The 25,433-nt window shown below is 38.3% G+C and overlaps 1 protein-coding gene across 1 annotated transcript in view; it reads left to right on the plus strand.

Moving 5' to 3' along the window:
* Positions 1 to 25,433, plus strand: part of LOC128666463 (uncharacterized) — a 263,279-nt gene that overhangs the window by 95,810 nt on the left and 142,036 nt on the right. The window contains exons 10-11 of the mRNA XM_053721074.1: positions 13,847 to 13,888; positions 17,398 to 17,430. Of these exons, the coding sequence (XP_053577049.1) occupies positions 13,847 to 13,888; positions 17,398 to 17,430 (75 nt within the window). The remainder of the gene's footprint in view (positions 1 to 13,846; positions 13,889 to 17,397; positions 17,431 to 25,433) is intronic.

Genomic DNA, 25,433 nt, shown 5'->3' on the forward strand with positions numbered 1-25,433 from the left:
AGCAAATATCCCAAAAGCAGTTTTAGCAAAGATACTGAGCGATATTCAGGCAAGGAGATTCTGGCAAGGAAGAAGACATCAGGACATTACTCACACAGGTCCGGTCCAGAATGAAGGGGAAGAGAAAACAAACGGGCGCCGATTCAGATCTCCCGCCGAGATTTGAAGGCAGGGAGACTCTGACGTCAGGAGGAGTGCCAGATACCGCGTCACATTGCTAGGCAACGTGATGTGACACAGAGGGGATCCGTGAGCCGCGGCGACACGGCAATGAGCGGATCAGATTCATGACAGCCAGACCTTATCTCCTGACATATAGGGAGGTTCTTGAGATCTTAGTTTATCTGCATGATTCTAATGGCATTGCTGAGCCTTGCTTAAGGCTTGTCGTAACAATTGTCTGTGTTGTCTTAAGGTGTTCATTCGTTGGGCAACATCAGGAACAATTGTCGGACATGGAAGATCTGGCAAGTCAAGAGGATGGTAACCATAGTTAGCATAAAAAGGTGTATACCTTGTAGAATAGTGAACATGGTTGTTGTATGAAAACTCAGCAGTTGGCAGAAGCGATAAACAATCATCCTGTAGGTATGAAGTGTAACAGCGAAGATATTGTTCCACGGTATGATTGGTTCATTTAGTTTGGCCATTGGACTGAGGATGAAAGGCAGAAGACATACTCTGTTGTATCCCTAGATGTTTACAAAAATGAGACTAGAAACGTGATGTAAATTGTGTACCCCAGTTAGTGATAATAGAACAGGGTACACCCTAAAGTAGTATACTTCTTGTAAGAAAAGGGTTGCAGTTTTGGCTGCAGTAGGTAGACCAGTTGTAAGAATGAAATGAACCATTTTTGTGAGCCTGTCCACAACCACTAGAATGGTTTTGCATTTATGAGAAGGTGGTAAATCCACTATGAAGTCCATGTAAATATCCATCCATGGGCCAGAGGCTATCGAGACAGTATGTGGGCACAGTGTGTTTGGTGTTTAGAGTTTTTGTACGAGCAAATACATTTTACAAGAAAGGACATAGTCTTTGGTATCTTGTTTAACACTAGTAACAAGTAATACCATTTTAAGTTCTAGTGATACCTCCATGGCCTGCAGTTAGAGAGTCATTGAACAGATTGAGAATGTTTGGTTGAAGAAGTGGGGGTACAAATATTTGGGAACCATGGTACCATAAGCCTTGTTTCAAAGTAAGTGGTGGATCTATCATAGGTGGATCAATTTTCAGATTTTGAATTCTATCTAACAGACTTAATTGAGCAGCAAGGAAATGCTGAGGTAATAGAATGTTGTCTAGGGTAGTGGAATCTGGTTCTATGTTGTCATGCATTTGAGATAAAGCATCTGCTTTTTGGTTCTTTGAGCCTGGTTGATAAGTGATCTGTAGAGGAAATAAAGAGAAATATAGGGCCCATCTGGCTTGTCATAGCTTAAGGCATTTAGCTGAACGTTGATACTCTAGATTGTGGTGATCAGTGTACACTTCCAGTAGATGTCGCCATTTTTCTAAAGTACATTTGATATTGAGCAATTCTCTTTTCCCACATCATAGTTCTTTTCAGGAGGTGTTAATTTACAGGAAAAGAAGCCCACAGGATGAAGGCGTTCATCTTTGTCTCCTCGTGGTGATAGAACACCTCCTACTGCTATGTCAGAAGCATCCACTTTTAGAAAGAAAGCTTTGGAAGTATTTGGTTGTACCAATATAGGAACTTGAGTAAAGAGTTTATTTAGAGTGTCAAAGGCTTCCTGAGATTGGGGTGTCCAGGTGAACTTATCTTGTTTCTTGGTGAGGATAGTAATAGGGGAACATATTTAGGAGAATCCACATATGAAGCATCAATACAAATTTGCGAATCCCATAAATCTCTGTACAGCTTTTTTATCTTTGGGACTGGCCCAATCTAGGATGTTCTTGACTTTACAAGAGTCTATTTGTATACAGCCAGAGGTGATTACATGCCCCAAGAATTCTACCCTATTTGTGTCAGACGCATTTTTCCAATTTGGCATATAATCCATGGTCTCAAAGATGTTGAAGAACCCTCTTTACATGTTCAGTGTGTTGAATTGGAGAATCTGAAAATACCAAGGCATCGTCTAGGTAGCTGACAAGAAAGGAATCCAAAACATCACTGAAGACGTTATTAAGGAAGTGCTGGAAGATGGAAGGGGCATTGCAAAGACCAAAGGGCATAACCAGGTTTTGTGATGGAGGGGACCAGTTTTGATAGGAGTTCCGTCTACAACATATAACAATGATGGGTAGGATTTGTCCCTAATTGGTATTTTCAAAGATTGTGCAGTAGTTAGATCTTGACAGGACAACTGTTTTAGCGTAAGGAACTTAAGGTGGCTCTGGCAGCAGACGGTCTCAAGGGGTTGTCATATAAAGTACGCATAGCAGTTGCAAAAGATTCCCAAGTCTCTAGATGGGACTATTGTTGTGTAACAACTGATAAGCCCAAGTTTGAGGTTGACCAGAGAGTAGGGTAATATTGGACCAAAATTTTGTAAAGTCATTGGAAATGTACGTGGTTTGAGAGAAAAAGCAATTCATAAGCAGTTATAAAGGTTCAGGAACAGTATGTGACTGGCTGTGCCGGAAGCGGTGGTGTAGGTGTAGGTGGAACAGCATTGGCTCTTAATTGTTCACACTAAAGCAGGTTGGCGTGACTGGTCTGTAACTCTTGTACTGTTTGTGTCAATACCTCCACCTGTTGGGTCAAGGTGGTTATGGTTTCATTTTAAGGCTTGGCTGTTATGTAACAACCTGTGAAGGTTTAATAGGACAGGTACGGGAACTCAAGTGCAGAAAAGCAGCAGCAAGCATAGACAAATGTCAAGAAAACAAGGTATCCAAAAAGGGGTGAGGCAAAAATCAACATCAAACAGACCAAAGGTCAGGGCAGGCAGCAATCAGAGAAGTCAAGGATAAGCAAAGGTCACAAAATACAATAAACAGGATTCATAGGGAATAAATGCCATGAATTCATAAGCAGGATGCAAAACAATTAAAAATGAAAAAAACACAAGTATGAGTGAGTGCACCTCTGTGTTAATTTTCAACTCTGCTACACCCTAAAATGAAATTTGTTCCTCCAAATGAATGTCGGATATAAATAGATAATAAAACAGTATAGGGGAGCGCTAAGAAGAGGGTCAACATTCAAAGTTAAAGTTCTACCTTTTAGTTAAGGTTTCTGGCTCGGATTAGAGATAACTTCTAAAATAATAAGATGTGGAAATACTAAGAAAACAAAAGTATGTGATATGAAATACTCAACTCCATGATGATGCCGTGTAAGATATATATCTCAAACAAGTGTTTATTGTATAAAAAAGGTGATAACAACTGATTTAAATATAAAAAGGTTTACTAAAAGTTTAATATATTGTACAAAAAATGTATTAGATCATATGTAAAACAATGTGTCTAGATATATCCAGAAAAAAGAACAATGGACAAATGGATACAGAACAAATATGTTGCCATTGAGTATAACAACACTCTATATAATAGTTCAATGTAACAATAAATATCTGTTAAAATACAATGTTATATGCACTGTTTTACAGCACTGACGTTTGGTGCTGATTGAAATAAAGCTTGAGCTAGGAAAAAGTATATATTGTTAAAATAAATGCATAAAAAGAATCTCACTGCAGTGGATAAAAACAAAAGCACACTTAAATAAGTGATGCTTAGCAATAGCGCAAACCTTGGTGTCAGGATATGCTTTTTAGGCCAAAGAATGGGCTAGTTGTAAAAACCTCCTTTAAACAAGGGAGCCGTTTTAACAATACCTGTATAGCTGTTTGTGATTCAAAAAACTTTGTGTTGGAACTTGGCAGTACTCCGCCACTGAATCTGGCAGTGGGTCAGTCTCTGTGTGAATGATCCGTATTCAAACTTGACTTCCGGGTCACATGTGTTGGTGACTCACTAATAGTAATGATAGATGGTGAAATTTGATAGGACAATCTTGGTAAGCCTTTATGTGTCTCCAACAATTTCACATTGGGAATGCAGACAAAACCTTTAAAGAGAGAATAAAAGGTGATATGTGGACACAGTCTTTAAGTGCCGCAATATGTTGATAATAGATATTCAATAGTGATGTTGAAGCAAGGTGATCACAAACGGTCTCGGTGGTAAAATGAGTCTGTCTTTTGATGCTATTAGTAATAGCTAGTACACCAACCGAGCACAAGTGAATGCTTCCGACCTCAATACGATGGTAGGATACAACACATCTCTGAATACTTATGTTGTAACAGTTCTCCAAATCCATAAGTCTTTAGGTGGAAATTAAAGGTCAAATGTTGTTATGAATGAGGAATAGCTAAGGCACAGCTATCAATGGGCAAATCTACGCGTTTCGGCCTGGGGCCTTTATCAAGATGCCCAATGTTTCTCTGAACAGCTCTTATATAGAGTTAGGGTTTGTGCCTATTGGTGGAGTTGATTTTGTAATGGCCAATGAAATCAGTCTTTAATAGGTGTCAATTATAACAGGTTTTGACATTCCTTAAAGGTTAATGTAATGGCCAATAAGAACGGTCTATTAACAGGTGTTATTTATAACAAATTTTGACATTCCTTAAAGGCTTTTATTCTAAGCAACTAGACCTGATTATGTATATAAGATAGTCCTGCGATTTGATGTTCTGAATTTCTAGCAGTTATTAAGACATAATTTGGTAATCTGTTGGTTCAAATATATGCATATAACAAAAATTATTTTATACAATTCCTTACATACAATTCTTTCTGGAACTTATAGCTCAGTATTATCCCATAAATTCAATCTTATAACACTTATCTAATGCTAAAAAGTGTTCAGAATTTATTTAGGTAGTTTGTCTAATGACTGTATTAAATCTAAAAACAGCGTATCAATATCTAATGAGTGTTAATGAAAATATATGTGAAACTGTATTAGAATCTAAATGAGAGTGTATGTGAAAAATGCATGATTGCAGGGTGTTAAGTTTTTAAATGAGCATTCTTAGTATAGGACAAATGCCTAGATCTGTATCTGTATCTGTATTTTGATAGTATAACTATAGGTGACTGTGATGGTGTGAATGTACAATTTTAGATTTTTTTTTATTAATCTCTAAATTGTAGTAAAAATGGTAAACTATTTAAAAAGGGTTTGACCACTTTTTGATTGGGGATTAAACATTTAAGCTATTTGCCTATTTCTTATCTGATTTGAATCAATGTAAATTTGAAAAATTAGAAGAGAAAATTTAAGTCAAATTCCATATTTAACCCATATGGATATAAAGTTTTGAAATTATAAATATATTCTGCTCCTTTTCTTAGTAGATTGTGTTCCATATTTAATCCTCTTGGACCTAGATGGACTTTTTTTATTCCCCAGAATGTCATATGATTTGTGTTGCCCTGAGGAATCTCTGTAAAATATTTATATAAAATTGTGTTGGTGGCTTTATGTTCAATTTGATATAGATGTTCTCTTATTCTATCTCTCAACATTCACATAAGCACTGAATACAATATATTATGTTTTTGTCAGAGCAATGTATAATGTCTTTTAAATTGTACATTCACACCATCACAGTCACCTATAGTTATACTATCAAAATACAGATATATTTAATAAGACATCTAGGCATTTGACTATATACCAAGAATGCTCCTTTAAAAACTTAACACCCTGCCATCATGCATTTTTTACATACACTCTAATTTAGATTCTATAATTTATCATTTTAAAACCTTATATCCATATGGGTTAAATATGGAATTTGACTTAAAGTTTCTCTTCTAATTTTTCAAATTTACATTGATTCAAATCAGATAAGAAATAGGCAAATAGCTTAAATGTTTAATCCCCAATCAAAAAGTGGTCAAACCCTTTTTAAATAGTTTACCATTTTTACTACAATTTAGAGATTAATAATTAAAAAAAAAATCTAAAATTGTACATTCACACCATCACAGTCACCTATAGTTATACTATCAAAATACAGATATATTTAATAAGACATCTAGGCATTTGTCCTATACTAAGAATGCTCCTTTAAAAACTTAACATCTTGCAATAATGCATTTTTTACATACACTCTCATTTAGATTCTAATACGCTTTCCCATATATTTTCATTAACACTCATTAGATATTGATACGCTGTTTTTAGATTTAATACAGTCATTAGACAAACTACCTATATAAATATAGCATTAGATAAGTGTTATAAGATCGAATTTATGGGATAATACTGAGCTATAAGTTCCAGAAAGAATTGTACGTAAGGAATTATATAAAATAATTTTTGTTATATGCATATATTTGAACCAACAGATTACCAAATTATGTCTTAATAACTGATAGAAATTCAGAACATCAAATCGCAGGACTATCTTATATACATAATCAGGTCTAGTTGCTTAGGATAAAAGCCTTTAAGGAATGTCAAAATCTGTTACAATTAACACCTGTTAATAGACCGTTCTTATTGGCCATTACATTAACCTTTAAGGAATGTCAAAACCTGTTATAATTGACACCTGTTAAAGACTGATTTCATTGGCCATTACAAAATCAACTCCACCAATAGGCACAAACCCTAACTCTATATAAGAGCTGTTCAGAGAAACATTGGGCATCTTGATAAAGGCCCCAGGCCGAAACGCGTAGATTTGCCCATTGATAGCTGTGCCTTAGCTATTCCTCATTCATAACAACATTTGACCTTTAATTTCCACCTAAAGACTTATGGATTTGGAGAACTGTTACAACATAAGTATTCAGAGATTTGTTGTATCCTACCATCGTATTGAGGTCGGAAGCATTCACTTGTGCTCGGTTGGTATACTAGCTATTACTAATAGCATCAAAAGACAGACTCATTTTACCACTGAGACCATATGCGATCACCTTGATTCAACATCGCTATTGGATATCTATCATCAACATATTGAGGCACTTAAAGACGGTGTCCAAATATCACCTTTCATTCTCTCTATAAAGGTTTTGCCTGCATTCCCAACGTGAAATTGTTGGAGACACATAAAGGCTTACCAAGATTGTCCTATCAAATTTCACCATCTATCATTACTATTAGTGAGTCACCAACACATGTGACCCGGAAGTCAAGTTTGAATATGGATTCTTCACACCGAGACTGACCCACTGCCAGATTCAGTGGCGGAGTACCGCCAACACAAAGTTTTTGGAATCACAAACAGCTATACAGGTACTTTTAAAATGGCTCCCTTGTTTAAAGGAGGTTTATTCAACTAGCCCGTTCTTTGGCCTAAAAAGCATATCCTGACACCAAGGTTTGCGCTACCTCTAAGCATCACTTATTTAAGTGTGCTTTTGTTTTTATCCACTGCAGTGAGATTCTTTTCATGCATTTATTTTAACAATATATACTTTTTCCTAGCTCAAGCTTTATTTCAATCAGCACCAAACGTCAGTGCTGTAAAACAGTGCATATAACATTGTATTTTAACAGATATTTATTGTTACATTGAACTATTATATAGAGTGTTATACTCAATGGCAACATATTTGTTCTGTATTAATTTATCCAATGTTCTTTTTTCTGGATATATCTAGACACATCGTTTTACATATGATCTAATACATTTTTTGTACAATATATTAAACTTTTAGTCAACCTTTTTATATTTAAATCAGTTGTTATCACCTTTTTTATACAAAATTCCTATATACATTTGTTATTTAGTATTTTAATAGGACCTCATAGGTTTTATCGTTATTTTTCTCACTAATATCAGTGCATTTATAAACACTTGTTTGAGATATATATCTTACACTGTATCATCACGGAGCTGAGTATTTCATATCATATATACTTTTGTTTTCTTAGTATTTCCACATCTTGTTATTTTAGAAGTTATCTCTACCCTAATCCGAGCCAGAAACCTTAAAATAAAAGGTAGAACTTTATTTTTGAATTTCAACCAGCGCTCCCCTATACTGTTTTATTATCTATGCAAAACAATAAAGCTCTGACTGACAGGCGTGCTCTGCTTATAAAGAGGTTACTGAATCACATGACCTGGCCTCACCTGTTGGTAGGAGTTACCTGAAGTCAATATAAGTGGAGGTAGGACTCAGCGCCATCTTGTTTACCTCACCCTCCTTGACCCACCCTCCGGCCATGCTCCAGACCCCCGCCACGGCGACCAGCTCTCCCGCAAGCGGCTTCCATCTTGGATAGACAGAAGGACTGCTACGGTGACCTCGGCTGCAGGCTGAGTTACAGAGACTAATGCCAGGGGACCAGGAGCCTCAGGTATCGTGATCCCTACAGAATGACTTTGTGAACGCCGCAGAACAGGTGAGTACCGGCATATGTGGCACAAGCCCTTTGGAGAAATTACAAAACATAATTATTAACGCAACATACATGAAGCTTGGCACTCTCTAGCAACCACACAGCAATATTAAAAAGCAAAAAGATATATACTATTATTTGTTACTATATGAATTGCTTTCAGAGTGCATTTCGAATTTGATGTGTGCTGGTATCTAATTTGGTGTAAAGAAGTTTATACAATCTTTTTTTGTGCAATATTAAAAAGCAAAAATAGGAGTTGCAAGTGGCACAAAATTGTTTAAGTCCAGGACCAAGTCAAGGTTTCTCCCCTCTGAGAACCAACAAATGTGACACAGACCTTTCTAATTGCACAGACGAGACTGAGCCACAGCCCTGAATACTTACAGACAGCTGTACAGTTTCCAGCAAATCATGCAGTTTGGTCCTGGGCTTAAACCATTTGGCACCAAATTCAAATAACTCTCCCATTTTTGCTTTTAAATATTGCTGTATGCTTGGTTGAGAGTGTCAGGTTTCCTGTGTGTTGTGTTGAAAATTTTGTTTTGCAATTTTCCCTATGGGCCTTTTATCCTGGCTGGTTGGGGGTTAACTGCCTGATTTGCTGGAAACTGTACAGCTGTCTGTAAGTATTCAGGGTTGTGGGTTGTACAGTGACTTGGGATGCGTACCCAGTCCAGCATGAAAGTGCAGTCCTTTTCTGTGTTTATATACTTTATATATATATATATATATATATATATATATACAGCTGTCTGACTCTGTAGGTATTCAGGGCTGTGGGTTTTACAGTGACTTGTGATGTGTACCCAGTCCATATATATATATGTATGGGTAAGAGTTACACACTGGTGCTGTTACCCTAATAAAACTACACAAATATAGCTTCAGGTCTCTTCAGAATAAACAGAATACCCTATGTAGATGCTGTATGACAAACCCCCAAAGAATAGCACTTATTAGAAGGGACCACAATCCAGTACTCCAATGTGGTCCTCTGTTGCAAAGTGCTGTTCCTCCAAATGCTCTAACTTCCTCCTCAAGGACTAAAGGTGAAACCTACTTTATAGGAAGACTCCTCCCCGAGTGGTAATCGCCAGCATATACAGTGGGGAAACAGAAAAACAGAAGCACAGCATAGAGTAATAATGTTTTAATTAAATGTATACATACTGTTTACAAATCCCCAGATCAAACCATACTTACACAGGTCAACCTCAGAATAGTTTGAGGTATTAATAAATCAATGTAATATACAGAGACCATCTGTGTATCTCTGCTGTGTCCTATGGTAAGTTAACATCTCACTAAGTATTCCATGAAAGGAGTGGTCAGCAATACATGAGTCAGAGTCTAGGATGAGTATGTTAATGTATATTTAAAGGAATCTGATCATTAAGGTGTAGTCATATTCCTCTAAGCACATTGGGCAAGGTGATAAAGGTCTATTCAAAATTTAATTCAGCCCTGAAGTACCAGGGAGGCTACTCCCAGGTGATAAATCACCATAGAACAATCTACTAAGCTGTTGTTCATTCCAGAGAAAGTCTCTCTAAGGGTGATGGGGGAATCCAGACATGGACTCCTTGCCCATTTGGAATATGGTTGCACCTCACTGGTGAAGCCCAAAGGAGGCCGAAACGATCATCTGGAATTGCCATATTCCTTGTGCAGAGATGGATTGCCTGGTATTTTGGGGCTGGGCTTACTTTGTTAGGCAGGATAAGACTGATATACTTCTTGAAAAGCTCTTCTCTGTGAACCGCTGCACTACATAACAAAAAAAGAGTTGAGAGCAGCAGGGAGGGGGAAGGAGGGAGGGAGAGAGGATCCAAGTGGATAGGGATTTTGGCCCGTGTACACAGGCTTTAGGACTAGTATTGTATATTTAAATAAAATGTCTTAAAATGCACTAAAAAGACTATTTACAGATAGCTAGTTCTAGTACAATAAAATATGGATGGTGACCAAGCGCTAAAATGTGTTCCTCTAGCTGTGCACAGAAGGGGTCTTAACTAGCCCTGAAATAACAGTTAATAGGTTGGAGGTGAGTACAGCGCCTACGGCTGAGGAATGGATATGCTTGTCTTTTTAGGACAATGAGATTGTGTTTATATAGCACAAATGTGTCTGATAATACACATAAATAAATGTACAATTTATTAACAAGAATGATAAAATGTATAAAATTATATAAAAACTATTCATGGATTTATGATGCTAGAATACAATATAAAATAAGAGCAATTTACGTCTTATGATACAATAGGGTCTGACACAAAGTATCCCCTATCAGAAAAAATGCAGGTGTCGCTATTAGGTGACAACAATGGGGGAATGTGAATCCGTAATAAAAGTTAATACACAATCCAATAAATCACTCAAAGTGAAGTGTAATCCAATTTCAGGAATAAATGGTGGGAGCAAAATCCAATAAGTTGCAGAGATGATTAAAATCTGATAAACAATGTTGTATTAGTGCAATGGTATGGAGTGATTGCTGTGTAGATGAAAAAAGTGATGAAAAAAAATTATATATATTCCAAAAGTCAACACATGAAACTGTGCAAGTGCACCATAAAAGTCCTTAAAATGGTGGTGAGAAAAATATATATAATGTGAGCAAAATATAAAAATATATAAAAATATAAAAATGTATAAAAATATGTATAAAATTATATATGGTGAGAAAAAAAATATAGAGAGTGAGAAAAAACATATATTTAGTAAATTCCTTGAACTGGTGGTGAGAAAAAAATGTGTCAATTCCTTTAGATGGTGGTGAGTAAAATCAAAAATTGAAGATTAACAGTACATAAAATCCAGTAGCAGTGTTTGTAATCCCAAATGATGAAAAAACAAAGTTTAAATATGATCCATTAAAAGTATTTAAAATGAAAAAATGAAAAAATCCTGGTGTATCTGTTGAAGAGAATCCTCAGGAGATCCTAGATGTCACCTTGATATTCCATTTATCAAATCCTTTGCATGGTCCTTAGATGTCCCTGTTAAGAATAATCAAATGGTGTAATAAGTCCAGTTATAGGGATAATCAGGAGTGATGCTTACCCTTGGGTCAACGCATTTCGGCCCGTAATAGGCCTTTCTCAAGACTATGGATTTTGCTCCCACCATTTATTCCTGAAATTGGATCACACTTCACTTTGAGTGCTTTATTGGATTGTGTATTAACTTTTATTATGGATTCACATTCCCACATTGTTGTCACCTAATAGTGACACCTGTGTTTTTTCTGATAGGAGATACTTTGTGTCAGACCCTATTGTATCATAAGACGTAAATTGCTCTTATTTTATAATGTATTCTAGCATCATGGATCCATGAATAGTTTTTATATAATTTTATACATTTTATCATTCTTGTTAATACATTTTACATTTATTTATGTGTATTATCAGACACATTTGTGCTATATAAACATAATCTCATTGTCTTAAAAATACAAGCATATCCATTTCCTCGGCTGTAGGCGCTGTACACACCTCCCATCTAGTACAATACCAACCTAGGTGTTACTGTATCACACAAGTCATTTTCTTAAGAAGTCTCTAGAATCTTTTACGCTTGGTCTTTTTATCATAAACCTGTCTACAACCTGCCTTTGCAGCTCAAAATAATTATGACCATAATTTCAAAAGATTCCAATTGCAAAGTATATTTTAACTGGGTCAGTACATTAAAGTGAATGTCAATTTTGATGCTAAAGTGCCCGGTTTTTAAAAATTTGATTAAAAACTGGGGAACTTTAATTCATCAAAATTTACATTTCACTCCTGTTGAGAAAAAAAAACTAATCTTCACAGCAACTCCAGCTTCCTCTGGTCGTTGCAAGCCATTTCTGACGTCAGAAATGATGGATAGGTCATCCTCCAATCACGGCTTCTCCCCCGGGGGAATTAGTGTCTGTTATGTTATAAGAGTTTTTTTATCCTTAACTACAGGACCACTCAGTCTCACACCAAACCTAAGACTCATAAGATGTAATCAAGAACCTTGTTTTTGCTCATTGATCTGAGGGTCACTGCTGCATGGATACAGAGTGAAAGAATTAAAGGCAAAAGGAATATTATCACGATTGCAATACCAGGTTGCAATATGCAGATAATAATATAGCTAGAAAATACGTAATTCACAGAGTGAAGATAGATAGAATTTGATATTAATAGGTAATAGTGTAGATGTTGAAATGTCAGCCACAAGTATTCTAGATTGTATCCTGTGCATGTTCCACACAATTGCAAGCAAGAAAGCACAGCTCCTCAATTATAGTTGATAAATGCAACAGGCAGTCTCTTGTTAGTCAACAATGTTAAGCACAGCTCCTCAATTAAAGGTGTATATAAGCAATAGGCAGTCTTTTGTTATTAAACAATGTTAACACTTTAAAATGAACATAAGGAAAGTAAGCACAGTACATACAGCAAGTTGTTAGATGAAGCAGGCAGTCAGCTAGTAACAGTTATATAGGATATGCAGATGCGGTCACAAATAATTCAAACAGGAGTTGCCACAAGAAGTTATTGCAGATAAGGTACAATACGTTACCAACTTCAGAGAGAAGGAGAATGCAGAAGTAACCAGAACTTCACTGAGCGTTGCAGTAAGGCACACAAGCTTAACAGTGTCTGATTCAACGCCGTGATTGGAGGAAGCCGGATTCCTCATTTTAGACCCAGGAAGAGGCTTTGCGACGGGCGGAGGAAGCTGGAGCTGTTGTGAAGATTAAAAGGTAATTTTTTTTTCTCAACAGGAGTGAAATATAAATTGTGATGAATTAAAGTGCCCCGGTTTTTAATCGAATTTTTAAAAAACGGGCACTTTAGCATCAAAATTGACATTCACTTTAAATTATGTTTACAAATGAAGAAATTAAAAAAATAAGTGAAATACATTAAAAATTCTATATTACAATAAGGAATACGAGTAAAAATAACATACTTTTTTCCAAGTAGTCTGTTTTAACTATTTTTATATGATATACAATTTAACAAAACGACAACTATCAAAACTGTTATCCACTCTATTCATCACCTCCAACCTTACTAGTTTACAGGGAAAAAGTATCAAGGCTGCAGGCGTACAAGTTCTCAAGTGAAAAACTCCTGCAACTACAGCACTGAATGTTGAAACTTAGGATTGCACAACAGCTCTCTTGTGCAATCAAGTCCCCTGCTCTTTTGCAAACAATTGTATAAGAGCATGGCCTGTCAATCATCTTAAACCGCTTGTTTGAGATGATTTATCTTTGCCACCTCTGAGATGGCTCAGGCACTGCGTCTTAAATTTGTGCTGCAGACTCACACCTACAAGTCTGCACTGCAAAATCTCAACCTCAATTGCAGCTTTATAAATTTACCCCAAGCAAATGCAGCTTAAAAGCTTTGCCCTCTAATAGTAAATCAGTTATTTCCATATGTATCTACTATTTATTTTACCATATTTTCTTTCTTTGTTTAACATTTACAGATTTATTTGATTTTGACTTATTCTCAGAAGAAGACGATGACTGTAAGTAATATTTCTATCGCTCGGGCACAATACACAATTTCAAGTATTCAACAAATACAGATAGAAAATCTTTGTAAAAAAAACAAAAACAAATATGGAATATTTAATTACATGAACTTATAAATCATTAGAGCATCTCATTTTATGAAGACATTGTGCCTTATGGATAGTGCTAGGAAATGGGATCTGTTTACTCTGTGTAAATAGTAAAAAAAAAAATATGTGTGCACAACATTTCCATAAAAACTTCTTTCTTAAAGGAACATGAAACCCAACATTTTTCTTTAGAGATTCAGATAGAACATACATTTTAAAGCAAAAAAGGATATCAGAAGAACAAAGCAAATTAGATAATAGAAGTAAAATGGAACGTTCATTACAATTGTATGCTCTATCCCAATCATTAAAAAAACATTTTGGTTTTCATGTCCCTATAAAGTGTAATTTTACCACTAGTAAACCTATGATGCATAGCTAAAGTACCATTTGAAAGCCACAGAGGACTGCTGTTCCCAAGTGGAAACTGACGCTGACCCAATCAGCCATAGAGGAAAAAATTTGCAGTACACTGTCTTTTACATTTTGGACTTTTATGCGTATCACAGAAAAAGCTTGTTCATATATATCCACTTCCTCCCAGAAACTAAATATATGAGCCAATTGTATTAGGCATGATCTATTTCTCACAAAACCATGCTGATTGTTTTATAAATATACCCATGAGTATAATTCTTTATAATCCCCATGCATGCCAACCAACTGACTTAAAAAAGAAATAGGAAAAGCAAAATTAAACTTGCATGATTCAGATAGAGCTTATCATTTTAAGACACTTTTAAATTCACTTCAGTTTTCAAATGTGCTTCATTCTATTACTATCCTTGCTGAAAGAGAATATGCACATATCCTACACTAGTGGGGAGCTAGCTGCTGATTGGTGCCTGCACACACTTGTCTCTTGTGATTGGCTAACTAGATGTATTCAGCTAGATACCAGTAGTGCAATGCTGTTCCTCTAGCAAAAGATAACAAGATAATGAAGCAAATTTGAATTTGTCACTAAATTTGTCACTAACTATCTTTCTAACATCTCTTCCTGGATGTCCTCTCACTACTTTAAGCTAAATCTCTCTAAAACTGAGCTCCTTATTTTCCCTCCTTCTTCTAAAATCTCCAACCCCCCATCTCTCTATAACTTTAGACAACTCCATTACCCCTACCCCACGTGCCCGATGTTTTGGGGGTCACATTTGACTCAGATCTTTCTTTCCCTGCTCACATTCAGTCCTTAGCTAAATCCTGCCACTTCCACCTTAAATACATCTCTAAAATTAGACATTTCCTTACACAAGACACAACTAAGATTTTAATCCACTCTCTCATACTTTCCCACTTCGACTACTCCAACTCTGTCCTCTCTGGTCTCCCTAGCTGCCGCCTAGCTCTTTTACAATCCATAATGAATGCCTCTGCCAGGCTCATCTTCCTTACACGTCGCTCTTCATCTGCTGCACCTCTCTGCCAATCCCTTCACTGGGTTTGTCTTGCCTCCAGAATTAAACACAAAATTCTGACTCTGACATACAAGGCCCTCAACTGCACTGCTCCCCCCTATATCTCAGACAGGGATAGGCACGGACCAAGGCTGTGGTGGACATTTTCTATCGTACAGATGTTAGGGAAGGACACCAAGGTACATTTCAAATTAAAAACATCAAAAACACTCTTTTTACATAGAGGGTAGTGGATACATGGTGGATTACCATTCACCAGAAGTGGTAGAGACAGTGAAGTAGTTTAAACATGCATTGGATAGGCATAAGGTTATGCTAGATAAAATATAAGGCCAGGAACTAATGAAAGTATTCAGAAAATTGGGCAGACTACATAGGCCGAATGGTTCCTATCTGCCAACATATTCTATGTTTCTATAAGTCAGGAGAGCGACACTTTGCTGTCAAATGGGCTGCACATTGGACACCCCTGGTCTAGTTCCACAAGTACAAATTAATCATCTAGTCAAACAAGTTTAAAATAACATTTATATAAAGACTGCTTGTGGTATTACCTTTTAATTTTTTTTGGTTATATTGAGAGTCTGCAACTCCTGACCAAAGCCACCCACCTTGATGTTAATTGCATGATCATCATGGTTGGTTATTTACTTGGTTACGTAAGGATTGTCAGAGTAGGCAGCGGTCTTCTACACACAGACACCAGCACCACGCTGCCGCACAGATCAAGGAATTAGGATGGGTCACGACTCACGATTAGTTGACTGCAGGCAGATTGCTTCTTCCCTCACTTTCCCGCTACTAAGCGTGGAACCGCTTGGGTCAAGGAGGAGTGAGGACCAGCATTCATCTGTCCAGTGTCCAACTCCTCCCTCCCATCTGCAAAATGGGTGGCAGACACTGCAAGGGTCAGTCACGGGCACCAGTGTCCGTGTACAGACACCTTGCCTATCCCTGATCTCAGACCTTGTCTCCATATACTCTCTGTCCCGTCCCCTTCGCTCTGCTCACGACCTCCTACACTCCTCCTCTCTTGTTACTTCCTCACATTCCCATTTACAGTACTTCTCCAGGCTGGCTACCATCTTGTGGAACTCTCTGCCTCGCTCCACAAGACTCCCCCCCCTAGTTTTAAAAGCTTCAAGCACTCCTTAAAGACTTTACTGTTCAGGGATGCATACAGCCTACACTAACCTTTCCTAATACCAGTTCCTCTCTTCCATTACTATCCGCCACAAACTCCCTTAGCATGCAAGCTTAAGAGCCCAACTGTTTGCAGATCACCTTTATAAGAGCTGACTGCAACAGGGCAAATCTCATCAGGGTCCTCTACCCATTTAATCCCTAACAAATGTTACTTTGTATACCGCCTATGTTTATAGCGCTGCGGAATCTGTTGACACTCTACAAATAACCGATAATAATAATAAATAATAGAAGAAAATTGAAAAGTTGTTTAAAATTTTATGTTCTATCCAAATCATGAAATAACATTTTGGTGTCTCTTTAAGCTTACTGGGATTGGCAGCGAATGTGCAGGGGGCGGAATTGCACAAGTATTTCACAAGAAATGCTTGTGCAATGTTAAATGCTAACAGCGTATGCTGATAGCGATGCCGAGCGGATATGATTCGCTACAGCGAATCACGTCTACCCGGCAAATGTCAAATTGTTTTAAATAAAGAAAGAAAAAAATACAATTATATATTTACTCTAAAAATGTATTAATGAAAAAAGACCACTCTGAACAAATGTCTAAAAAACTTAAAAAAAATGAAATATAAGAATAGTATTAATGAAAAGATGTTAATACAATGATAAAAAAATGTTTTTAGCCATCTTTCTAATTATAGTAACCACAATACCATTTACTTGTCACGACTTGTGTGTACGTAACAAAAAAGTAATAGTCATAAATATGGAATATAAAATATATGATTTGCAATCTGACTTTTTTTTCTATTTAATTTTAATTAACTCTTCATATTATTTTAGCTGAACATACCATCAACGTAGATGCTGTAGAGGGTAAGTAATAATATTTTTTCAGAAGTTGTGGTCTTTTAATGTACAGATTTCCTAATAAAACATATAAGGAAAGATTACAAGTGAAATGGTATTTAACGCTCTTGCTCACGTGCTTACTCTGCTAGATTTACGCTTTTTGAGCGTATCATGTAGCGATTGTATTACAAGTTAAAATTAAAACGTTATCGCTCCCACGCTAACCAGATGCACACAAAAAACAAAATTTGAATATAGCGATAGCGTTAACGTGGTCCCCCATAGAAGTCAATGGAGAGTAAAAAGTGGAAAAAAATAACACCCTACTTGTAATTTAGTATTTTTTAATTTTAGGTAATTGGGGTTAATTTAGGGGGTGTTAGGTTAGGGGGCTTAGTAATTTAATTAGTTATTTGCATGGTTAGTGTTAGGGTTAGACTTAGGGTTAGGTTTAGGGGTTAATAACTTTAGTATAGTGGCGGCGACGTTGGGGGTGGAAGATTAGCGGTTAAAAAGTGTAGGTAGGTAGCGAAGACATTGGGGGCGGCAGATTAGGGGTTAATAAATGTAGGTAGGTGGCGGCGATGTCGGGGCGGCAGATTAGGGGTTAATAAGTGTAATGTAGGTGTTGGTGATGTCAGGGGCGGCAGATTAGGGGTTAATAAGTGTAATGTAGGTGTCGGCGATGTCAGGGGCAGCAGATTAGGGGTGTTTAGACTCGGGTGTTATGTGTAAACATAAATTTTGTTTCCCCATAGGAATCAATAGGGCTGCGATACCGAGCTTTACGCTCCATTATTGCAGGTGTTAGGCTTTTTTTTTAGCCGGCTCTCCCTATTGATGTCTATGAGGAAATCATGCACGAGCACGTAAAACCAGCTCAAGCTGGTATTTGAGTGCGGTATGGAGCTCAATTTTGCTCAACGCTGCAAAATTGCCTGCTAACGCCGGGTTTATGAAAACCTGTAATAGTGGCGCTATAGGGAGGTGAGCAGTGGAAATAACTTGCAAGTTAGTACCGAGCCGCTCATAACGCAAAACTCGTAATCTAGCCGATTGTTTGCAAATATGTAGGTTGCAATTATCAAGGGGTCCCTTGTTGTAACATTTATTTTGAAAACTGCTGCTGTTTCTGTAATTGTGTGCATGCATGTAGCATTAAATAGAAGTTTATTATTGCATACAACTGGCTGTTAGTATTACTGTCTCAGATTTAATCCTTTAAGTGTAATATTAATTGTTGGAAAATAGTTTGTGCTGGATAAGACTGTCTTTTTTCCCCATTTCCCCCTCTATTTCCCTCATTCTGCCTACTACTTAAACTCTTCGGCCCCTATTTATCAAAGGTCTTGCGGACCTGATCCGACAGTGCCGATCAGGTCCGCAAGACCTCACTAAATGCGGAGAGCAATACGCTCTCCGCATTTCACATTGCACCAGCAGCTCACAAGAGCTGCTTGTTCTCAACGCCGCCCCCTGCTGACTCGCAGCCAATCGGCCGCCAGCAGGGAGGTGTCAATCAACCCGATCATACTCGATCGGGTTGATTTCCGGCGATTCCTGTCCGCCTGCTCAGAGCAGGCTTACAGGGTTATGGAGCTTGATAAATATGGGCCTTCTTATCTTTTCTACTTTTAATTTAAATATATATATATATATATATATATATATATATATGTATGTACTATATTTGTATGCATTATATATGTATGTGTATATATATATATATATATATATATATATATTTGTGTGTGTGTGTTGCAAGTAGAGGTAGTAGCACTCCTGGTAAACATACAAGGCACAAGTTGCCCACGTTGCCCTGGGTGCACTCCAGGGTAAATACAAAGCAATTGAAGAAGGAGTCAATCACAGGGTCTGGTATCCAAATATCAATGTCTTTAATTGACGTTTCGGGGTCTCCCCCGTTCTCAAAATAAGCATAACAAATAACACAAACTTACACACACATCTATCACCGATACCCGGCGTTCTCGGCCGCAACCCGGAAGTGGCATGGCGTCACATGACCCTGACGTCATGCACATCACCATGGCAACTGGACGCTAAGTCATGAGTGCTGTGTGTGTATTAAAAACAAAGTATTCAAGCGTAATGGTATAGCCAGTTATTACAGAATCATATTGAACAGAATATATAATGCATCACTAATCTGGCAATGTTAATACAACATGTATTAGTTAGATGAGCAGAGTGACTAGTGATATAGCCAATTATTACAGAGTTATACTGAACGGCATACATGAAATACAATGTAGATATATATCATTAATCTGACAATGTTAGGACAATACCCTAGTGCAATATTCAGTACTTACATAGGTAGAGTGATAAAATAATCCGCAAATGAATTAAATCTTAAGTATAACTACCAGTATATACATTGGTCTGAATAGTGTCATATTTGATCAGATGTAGCCAAGTTAAGTAGGGAAAAGTAGGGATGATATATGCAACCAGCATCACAGTTAGCATCACAGCTAGGGTGATCATAGTATTTGTACTGTTGGGAGCATTCTAGGAGTTAAAGAATGTGCACACAGCTATATTACAAAATATGCAGTGAATATACTGGGTCATATCCTGGTCCCCAACAACTGCCTAGCCGTGCACATCCATGTATACCATCCAACAGACTCAAAAAACAAAACTCTGACAACCTTACTCACATTCCTCTTGCATCAAAAGCCACTTCCCCTTTCACTTGTGCACTTTGGAACTCTCGCTCTGTTTGCAACAAACTCACTTCTATACATGACCTCTTTATCTCCCACTCCCTCAACCTTCTGGCCCTAACAGAAACCTGGCTCTCTCCCCTAGACACAGCATCCACTGCATAGGGGTCTCCACTTCAGCCACACTCCTAGGTCTGGTAATAGACAAGGAGGTGGTGTAGGTATTTTACTTTCCTCTCATTGCACCTTTCAACAAATACATCCCATCTCTTCCCTCACATTTTCCTCATTCGAAACCCACATGATTCGCTTATTCTCTCCTCTTTCTATACTTGTCGTAGTCATATACCGTCCTCCTGGCTCCTCAACTCAATTTCTAGATCACTTGGCTGCATGGCTACCTTATTTCCTTTCCTCGGACACCCCTTCCCTCATTCTTGGTGACTTCAACATCCCTCTTGACAATGCCACTGCCTCCTCTGCAAAACAACTTCTGCAACTCACTTCCTCTTTTGGTTTGTCACAATGGACTGATTCTCCCACTCACAAAGATGGTCACTCCCTTGATCTGATCTTTAGCTATCAATGCACCCTCTCAAACTTCACAAACTCCCCCTTTCCTCTTTCTGACCACCATCTGCTTACTTGCAACATATCATCCCTACAACTCTCCCTCCTTCTACTCCTCACACCAAACTTCACAGAAGCATTACGTCATTAGATCAATAACAGCTTTCTAATTCCCTCAAACCTCTCCTCTCATCCTTCTCCTCCTTTTCATGCCCTGACCAATTGTCCTTGACAATCTCGCCCCTCTTACCATAGCTCGGAAATCAAACACTCATCCTCAGCCCTGGCATACTCCTCTGACACGATACCTACGCAGATGTTCCCGTACTGCTGAGCGGCACTGGAGAAAATCTAGGAGTTCAGCTGATTTTCAACACTACAAATTTATCTTGAACTCCTACTACTCTGCCCTTAATTTCCATAAGCAACACTACTTCTCTACTCTTATCTCTAATCTTTCTTCAAAATTAAAATGTTTGTTCTCCACTTTCAATACTCTTCTCTGCCCTCCCCCCCTCCTAATACAACTTCTCTGTCAGCTCAAGACTTTGCCAACCACTTCAATAACAAAATCAACTCCATCAGAAATGAAATCAGCTCTCAACATAATTCCATTCTCTCACCCCCTCAAATGCTCTCAATCAACCACAACCCACATAACCTTAAACTTAGCTCATTCTCCCCGTTACTGAGGAAGAAGTTTCAGCACTTATACTGCGCTCTCATCTCACTACCTGTCCCCTTGACCCTATCCCCTCACAGCTACTCCCCTCCCTCTCTGCCACCCTTACCCCTATACTCACACACACTTTTAACCTCTCCTTCAGCACCGGTATATTTCCCTCATCGCTGAAAAATGCACTGGTCACACCTATCCTCAAAAAACGTCCCTTGATCCTACCTCCCCATCCAACTACCGCCCTATTTCTTTCCTCCCTCTTGCATCAAAGCTTCTCGAAAAACTAGCTTATGCACGCCTATCCCATTTCCTTACTATAAACTCCCGCCTTGACCCATTGCAATCTGGATTTCGTCCCCATCACTCCACAGAAATAGCAATTGTTAAGGTTACCAACGACCTAATTACAGCAAAATCAAAAGGCCACTTCTCTCTGCTTATTCTCCTTGATCTGTCCGCAGCCTTTGACACTGTTGACCACCCTCTCTTGCTCCAAGCCCTCCAATCCTTCGGCATATGTGACACAGCCCTCTCGTGGCTCTCTTCCTACCTGTCAAACCGTACCTTTAGTGTAGCCTTCTCTGTGGCTTCCTCTGCCCCGTCACCACTTTCTTTCGGAGTACCGCAAGGCTCTGTCCTCGGTCCCCTTCTCTTCTCAATCTACACGTCATCACTAGGTTCCCTAATAAGGTCCCATGGTTTACAATATAATTTGTATGCCGACGACACCCAAATCTACTTCTTTGCACCAGACCTTTCTCCTTCCTTGCTAACCCGTGTCACTAACTGTCTTTCTCACATCTCCAACTGGATGTCCTCTCACTACCTCAAGCTAAATCTCTCCAAAACTGAGCTCCTTATTTTCCCCCCTTCTTCAAACCTCTCCACCCCCAATCTCTCTATAACTGTCGACAACTCCATCATTACCCCTACCCCGCATGTCCGATGTCTCGGGGTCACATTTGACTTTCATTCACTCCTCACATTCAGTCTTTGGCTAAAGCCTGCCACTTTCAGCTTAAAAACATCTCTAAAATTAGACACTTCCTTACACAAGACACAACTAAGATTTTAATCCACTCTCTCATCCTCTCCCGCCTCGATTACTGCAACCCTGTCCTCTCTGGTCTCCCCACCTACCGCCTAGCTCCTTTACAATCCTTAATGAATGCCTCTGCCAGACTCATCTTCCTTACAAGTCGCTCTTCATCTGCTGCACCTCTCTGCCAATCTCTTCACTGGCTTCCTCTTGCCTCTAGGATCAAACACAAAATTCTCACTCTGATATACAAAGCCATCAACTGCACTGCTCCCCCCTATAGCTCAGATCTTGTCTCCAGATACTCTCCCTCCCGTCCCCTTCGCTCTGCTCACGACCTCCTACTCTCCTCTTCTCTTGTCACCTCATCACACTCCATTTACAGGACTTCTCCAGACTGGCTCCCATCTTGTGGAACTATCTGCATCGCTCCACAAGACTCTCTTCTAGTTTTAAAAGCTTCAAGTGCTCCCTAAAGACTCTACTGTTCAGGGATGCATACAACCTACGCTAACCTTTCTTTATATCAGTTCCTCTCCTCCATTGCTATCCCCTGAACCCCCCTAGCATGTAAGCTTAAGAGTCCAGCTGTTTGTTGATCACCTTCTCCAGAGCTGACTACAACAGTGCAACTCTTGACAGGGCCCTCTACCCATTTGATCCCTATAACTGTTTTTTTGTACTCCGCCTTTGTTAATAGCGCTGCGGAATCTGTTGGCACTCTACAAATAACCGATAATAATAATAATAAAAATAAGATACCCAATCATACAGATGTGCCAATCAATAATATCTCTTTCGTGGTGGATGTCCACAATTTTATAAATGTATAGTACTATAATAGGGAAAATAAGCACCGACTGGTATACATAGGAATCCCCTTGTCTGTGGTGTGTATATAAGCCCCGCTGTACTAAACCTATTACCTTAGATAGAAATGTACAATATCTATAGTGCGCACACATGTTACTAAATTGCAACATCGATAACATGTTCAAAAAGCAGGAGCAGGGGTAATACAGGCATAAATTACAGATTACAGAAACACATTCAGCCTATATATACTCTATATTGACATACATAATAGATTATGGCAACATGGATGGAGGGGCCCTACAGGCAACAATGCCAGTCCAGGTGTACATTAAGTCCCCTGGGGGTCATAGTTCCCAAATTGAAGATCCATCTGGCCTCCCTTTGTAAAATGGTTTTTGCCCTGTTGCCACCCCTAGTGGGGGGAGGAATGTGATCAATGATAATATATTTGAGATCTGTTACCTTGTGTCCTGCCTCAACAAAATGCCTGGTCACAGGCTGGTCAGAAGTTCCATTATCCAGGGCTGCTTGTATGGCTGAGCGGTGGTTGGCCATTCTTGTCCTGAGATCATCCACCGTCTTGCCTACGTAAAACATCCTGCAGACACAATTTAGTAGGTATACTACGAATTTTGTGGTGCAAGTCACCCTATGTTTGATCTTGAATTTTCTTGTGGAATATGGATGGCTGAAGGAATTTCCTGTGGTGAGACCCCCACAGGTGGTACATCCCAAGTAGCGAAAACAACCTGGCTTGGTTTTTAACCAGGTTGTGCTGTTATAACATCCTTTAGGATCCATTTTAATTAGCTGTTCTCTGAGTGAGTTAGCCCTGCGGTATCCAATCCTGGGTGGTGCCATATTCCTAAAAGGTAATTCATTATCTGTGGTTAATAGGCTGCAGTTGCTCCTCAGAGTGCCTGCAATATCCTCTTTATCCATGGTATAGGTTGTTGTAAAATTCAGTCTTTTCTTTTTTTTTTTTTTTTTTTTTTTTTAATTTTTTTATTGAGGTTTGAAAAAAAAAAAGGCATACAAGCTTATTAAGACCAACATAAGTAAAAGTTGCAATACAATAGCAAAATATTACATAAAATATACATGCCATACAATATTTTGAGCCTTACAATGAACACAAGGGGCCACTTTTGGACCCCATATAAAACATAAAATATGCGGAAGGCTCGTTGGAATATAGGAGACCACTCATGGATCTCACCTATCAAGCCTCATTTTTTCCTTTAACAGAATATTGAACAACTAGAGTAAATACGATAATTCAAGAGAAATAGTAATAATAGCTATATGATGGCAAGCTACCGAGATACATAATGGACAAAATATAGCCTATGGGGAGCTTAAGATATGGGTAGGAGCCAATATAAGACAATACCTGAATGTAAGGTCAGACTAAAGGGGGTGGGCCCAACAATAATTGTTAAAATCAGTATAGGTAGGGATATTTAAAAGTTTCCCTGTGGGGGCTGATGACATGGGAGAGACATATAACTCAAATTAGCCTAATGCCTAATCTCAACTAAGGAAAACTGATATAAGCTAGAGGTTAAGGCTAAAGTGGGGTCCCCTGCTTGTGTTCTGACGTTCTATAAAAATAAATTTACCTGTACGTGTGCACAAAAAACTAAACAATAAAGAAGCCAGAAACCCACACAATACCTTCCAGGATTGGATGATCTAGCTGTACTATCTCGGCCGCAGACAGCACAGAATAAAGAAGAGGAAGTGCGAAGGGTTGAGGGGTAGGCTTACAGGATTATTATAAACACACAAGTTAATTATAGTGCAAGGGGGTACAGTAGGGAATATATGAATTTATAATTAGTACTGCAAACATTATTAAACATTGAAACAGAGTTATATATGAGCTTTCAGCAATGGTTATGGCATAAGAACGAGTTCAGTAAAAGTCTATAAAAAAACCTAATGGAGAATCAACAGTGATAAACCTCTATGCCAGCATATTATGGTTTATTAGAACAGTTAGAAGCCGGTATGTTCAAAGTCCCCTTAGCCTTTAAATGAGGGGGATGATGTTTGGGGAGAACTCCCAAGATAGGGTATTATGCAGTCTTACCCCACTCCAGTTTTTCAGAAGAGTCCTCTGAGTGTTTGCGGCAGAGAGAATAAAAGAGACATCTCTATGCAGGAGAAAACCCAGGAGGTGCCGTGTGTTCTGTGCTGCAGCAGACCAAACAGGCCAAGGCTCATC

This window comes from Bombina bombina, chromosome 7 (genome assembly GCF_027579735.1).
Source record: "Bombina bombina isolate aBomBom1 chromosome 7, aBomBom1.pri, whole genome shotgun sequence".
Lineage (NCBI taxonomy): Eukaryota > Metazoa > Chordata > Amphibia > Anura > Bombinatoridae > Bombina > Bombina bombina.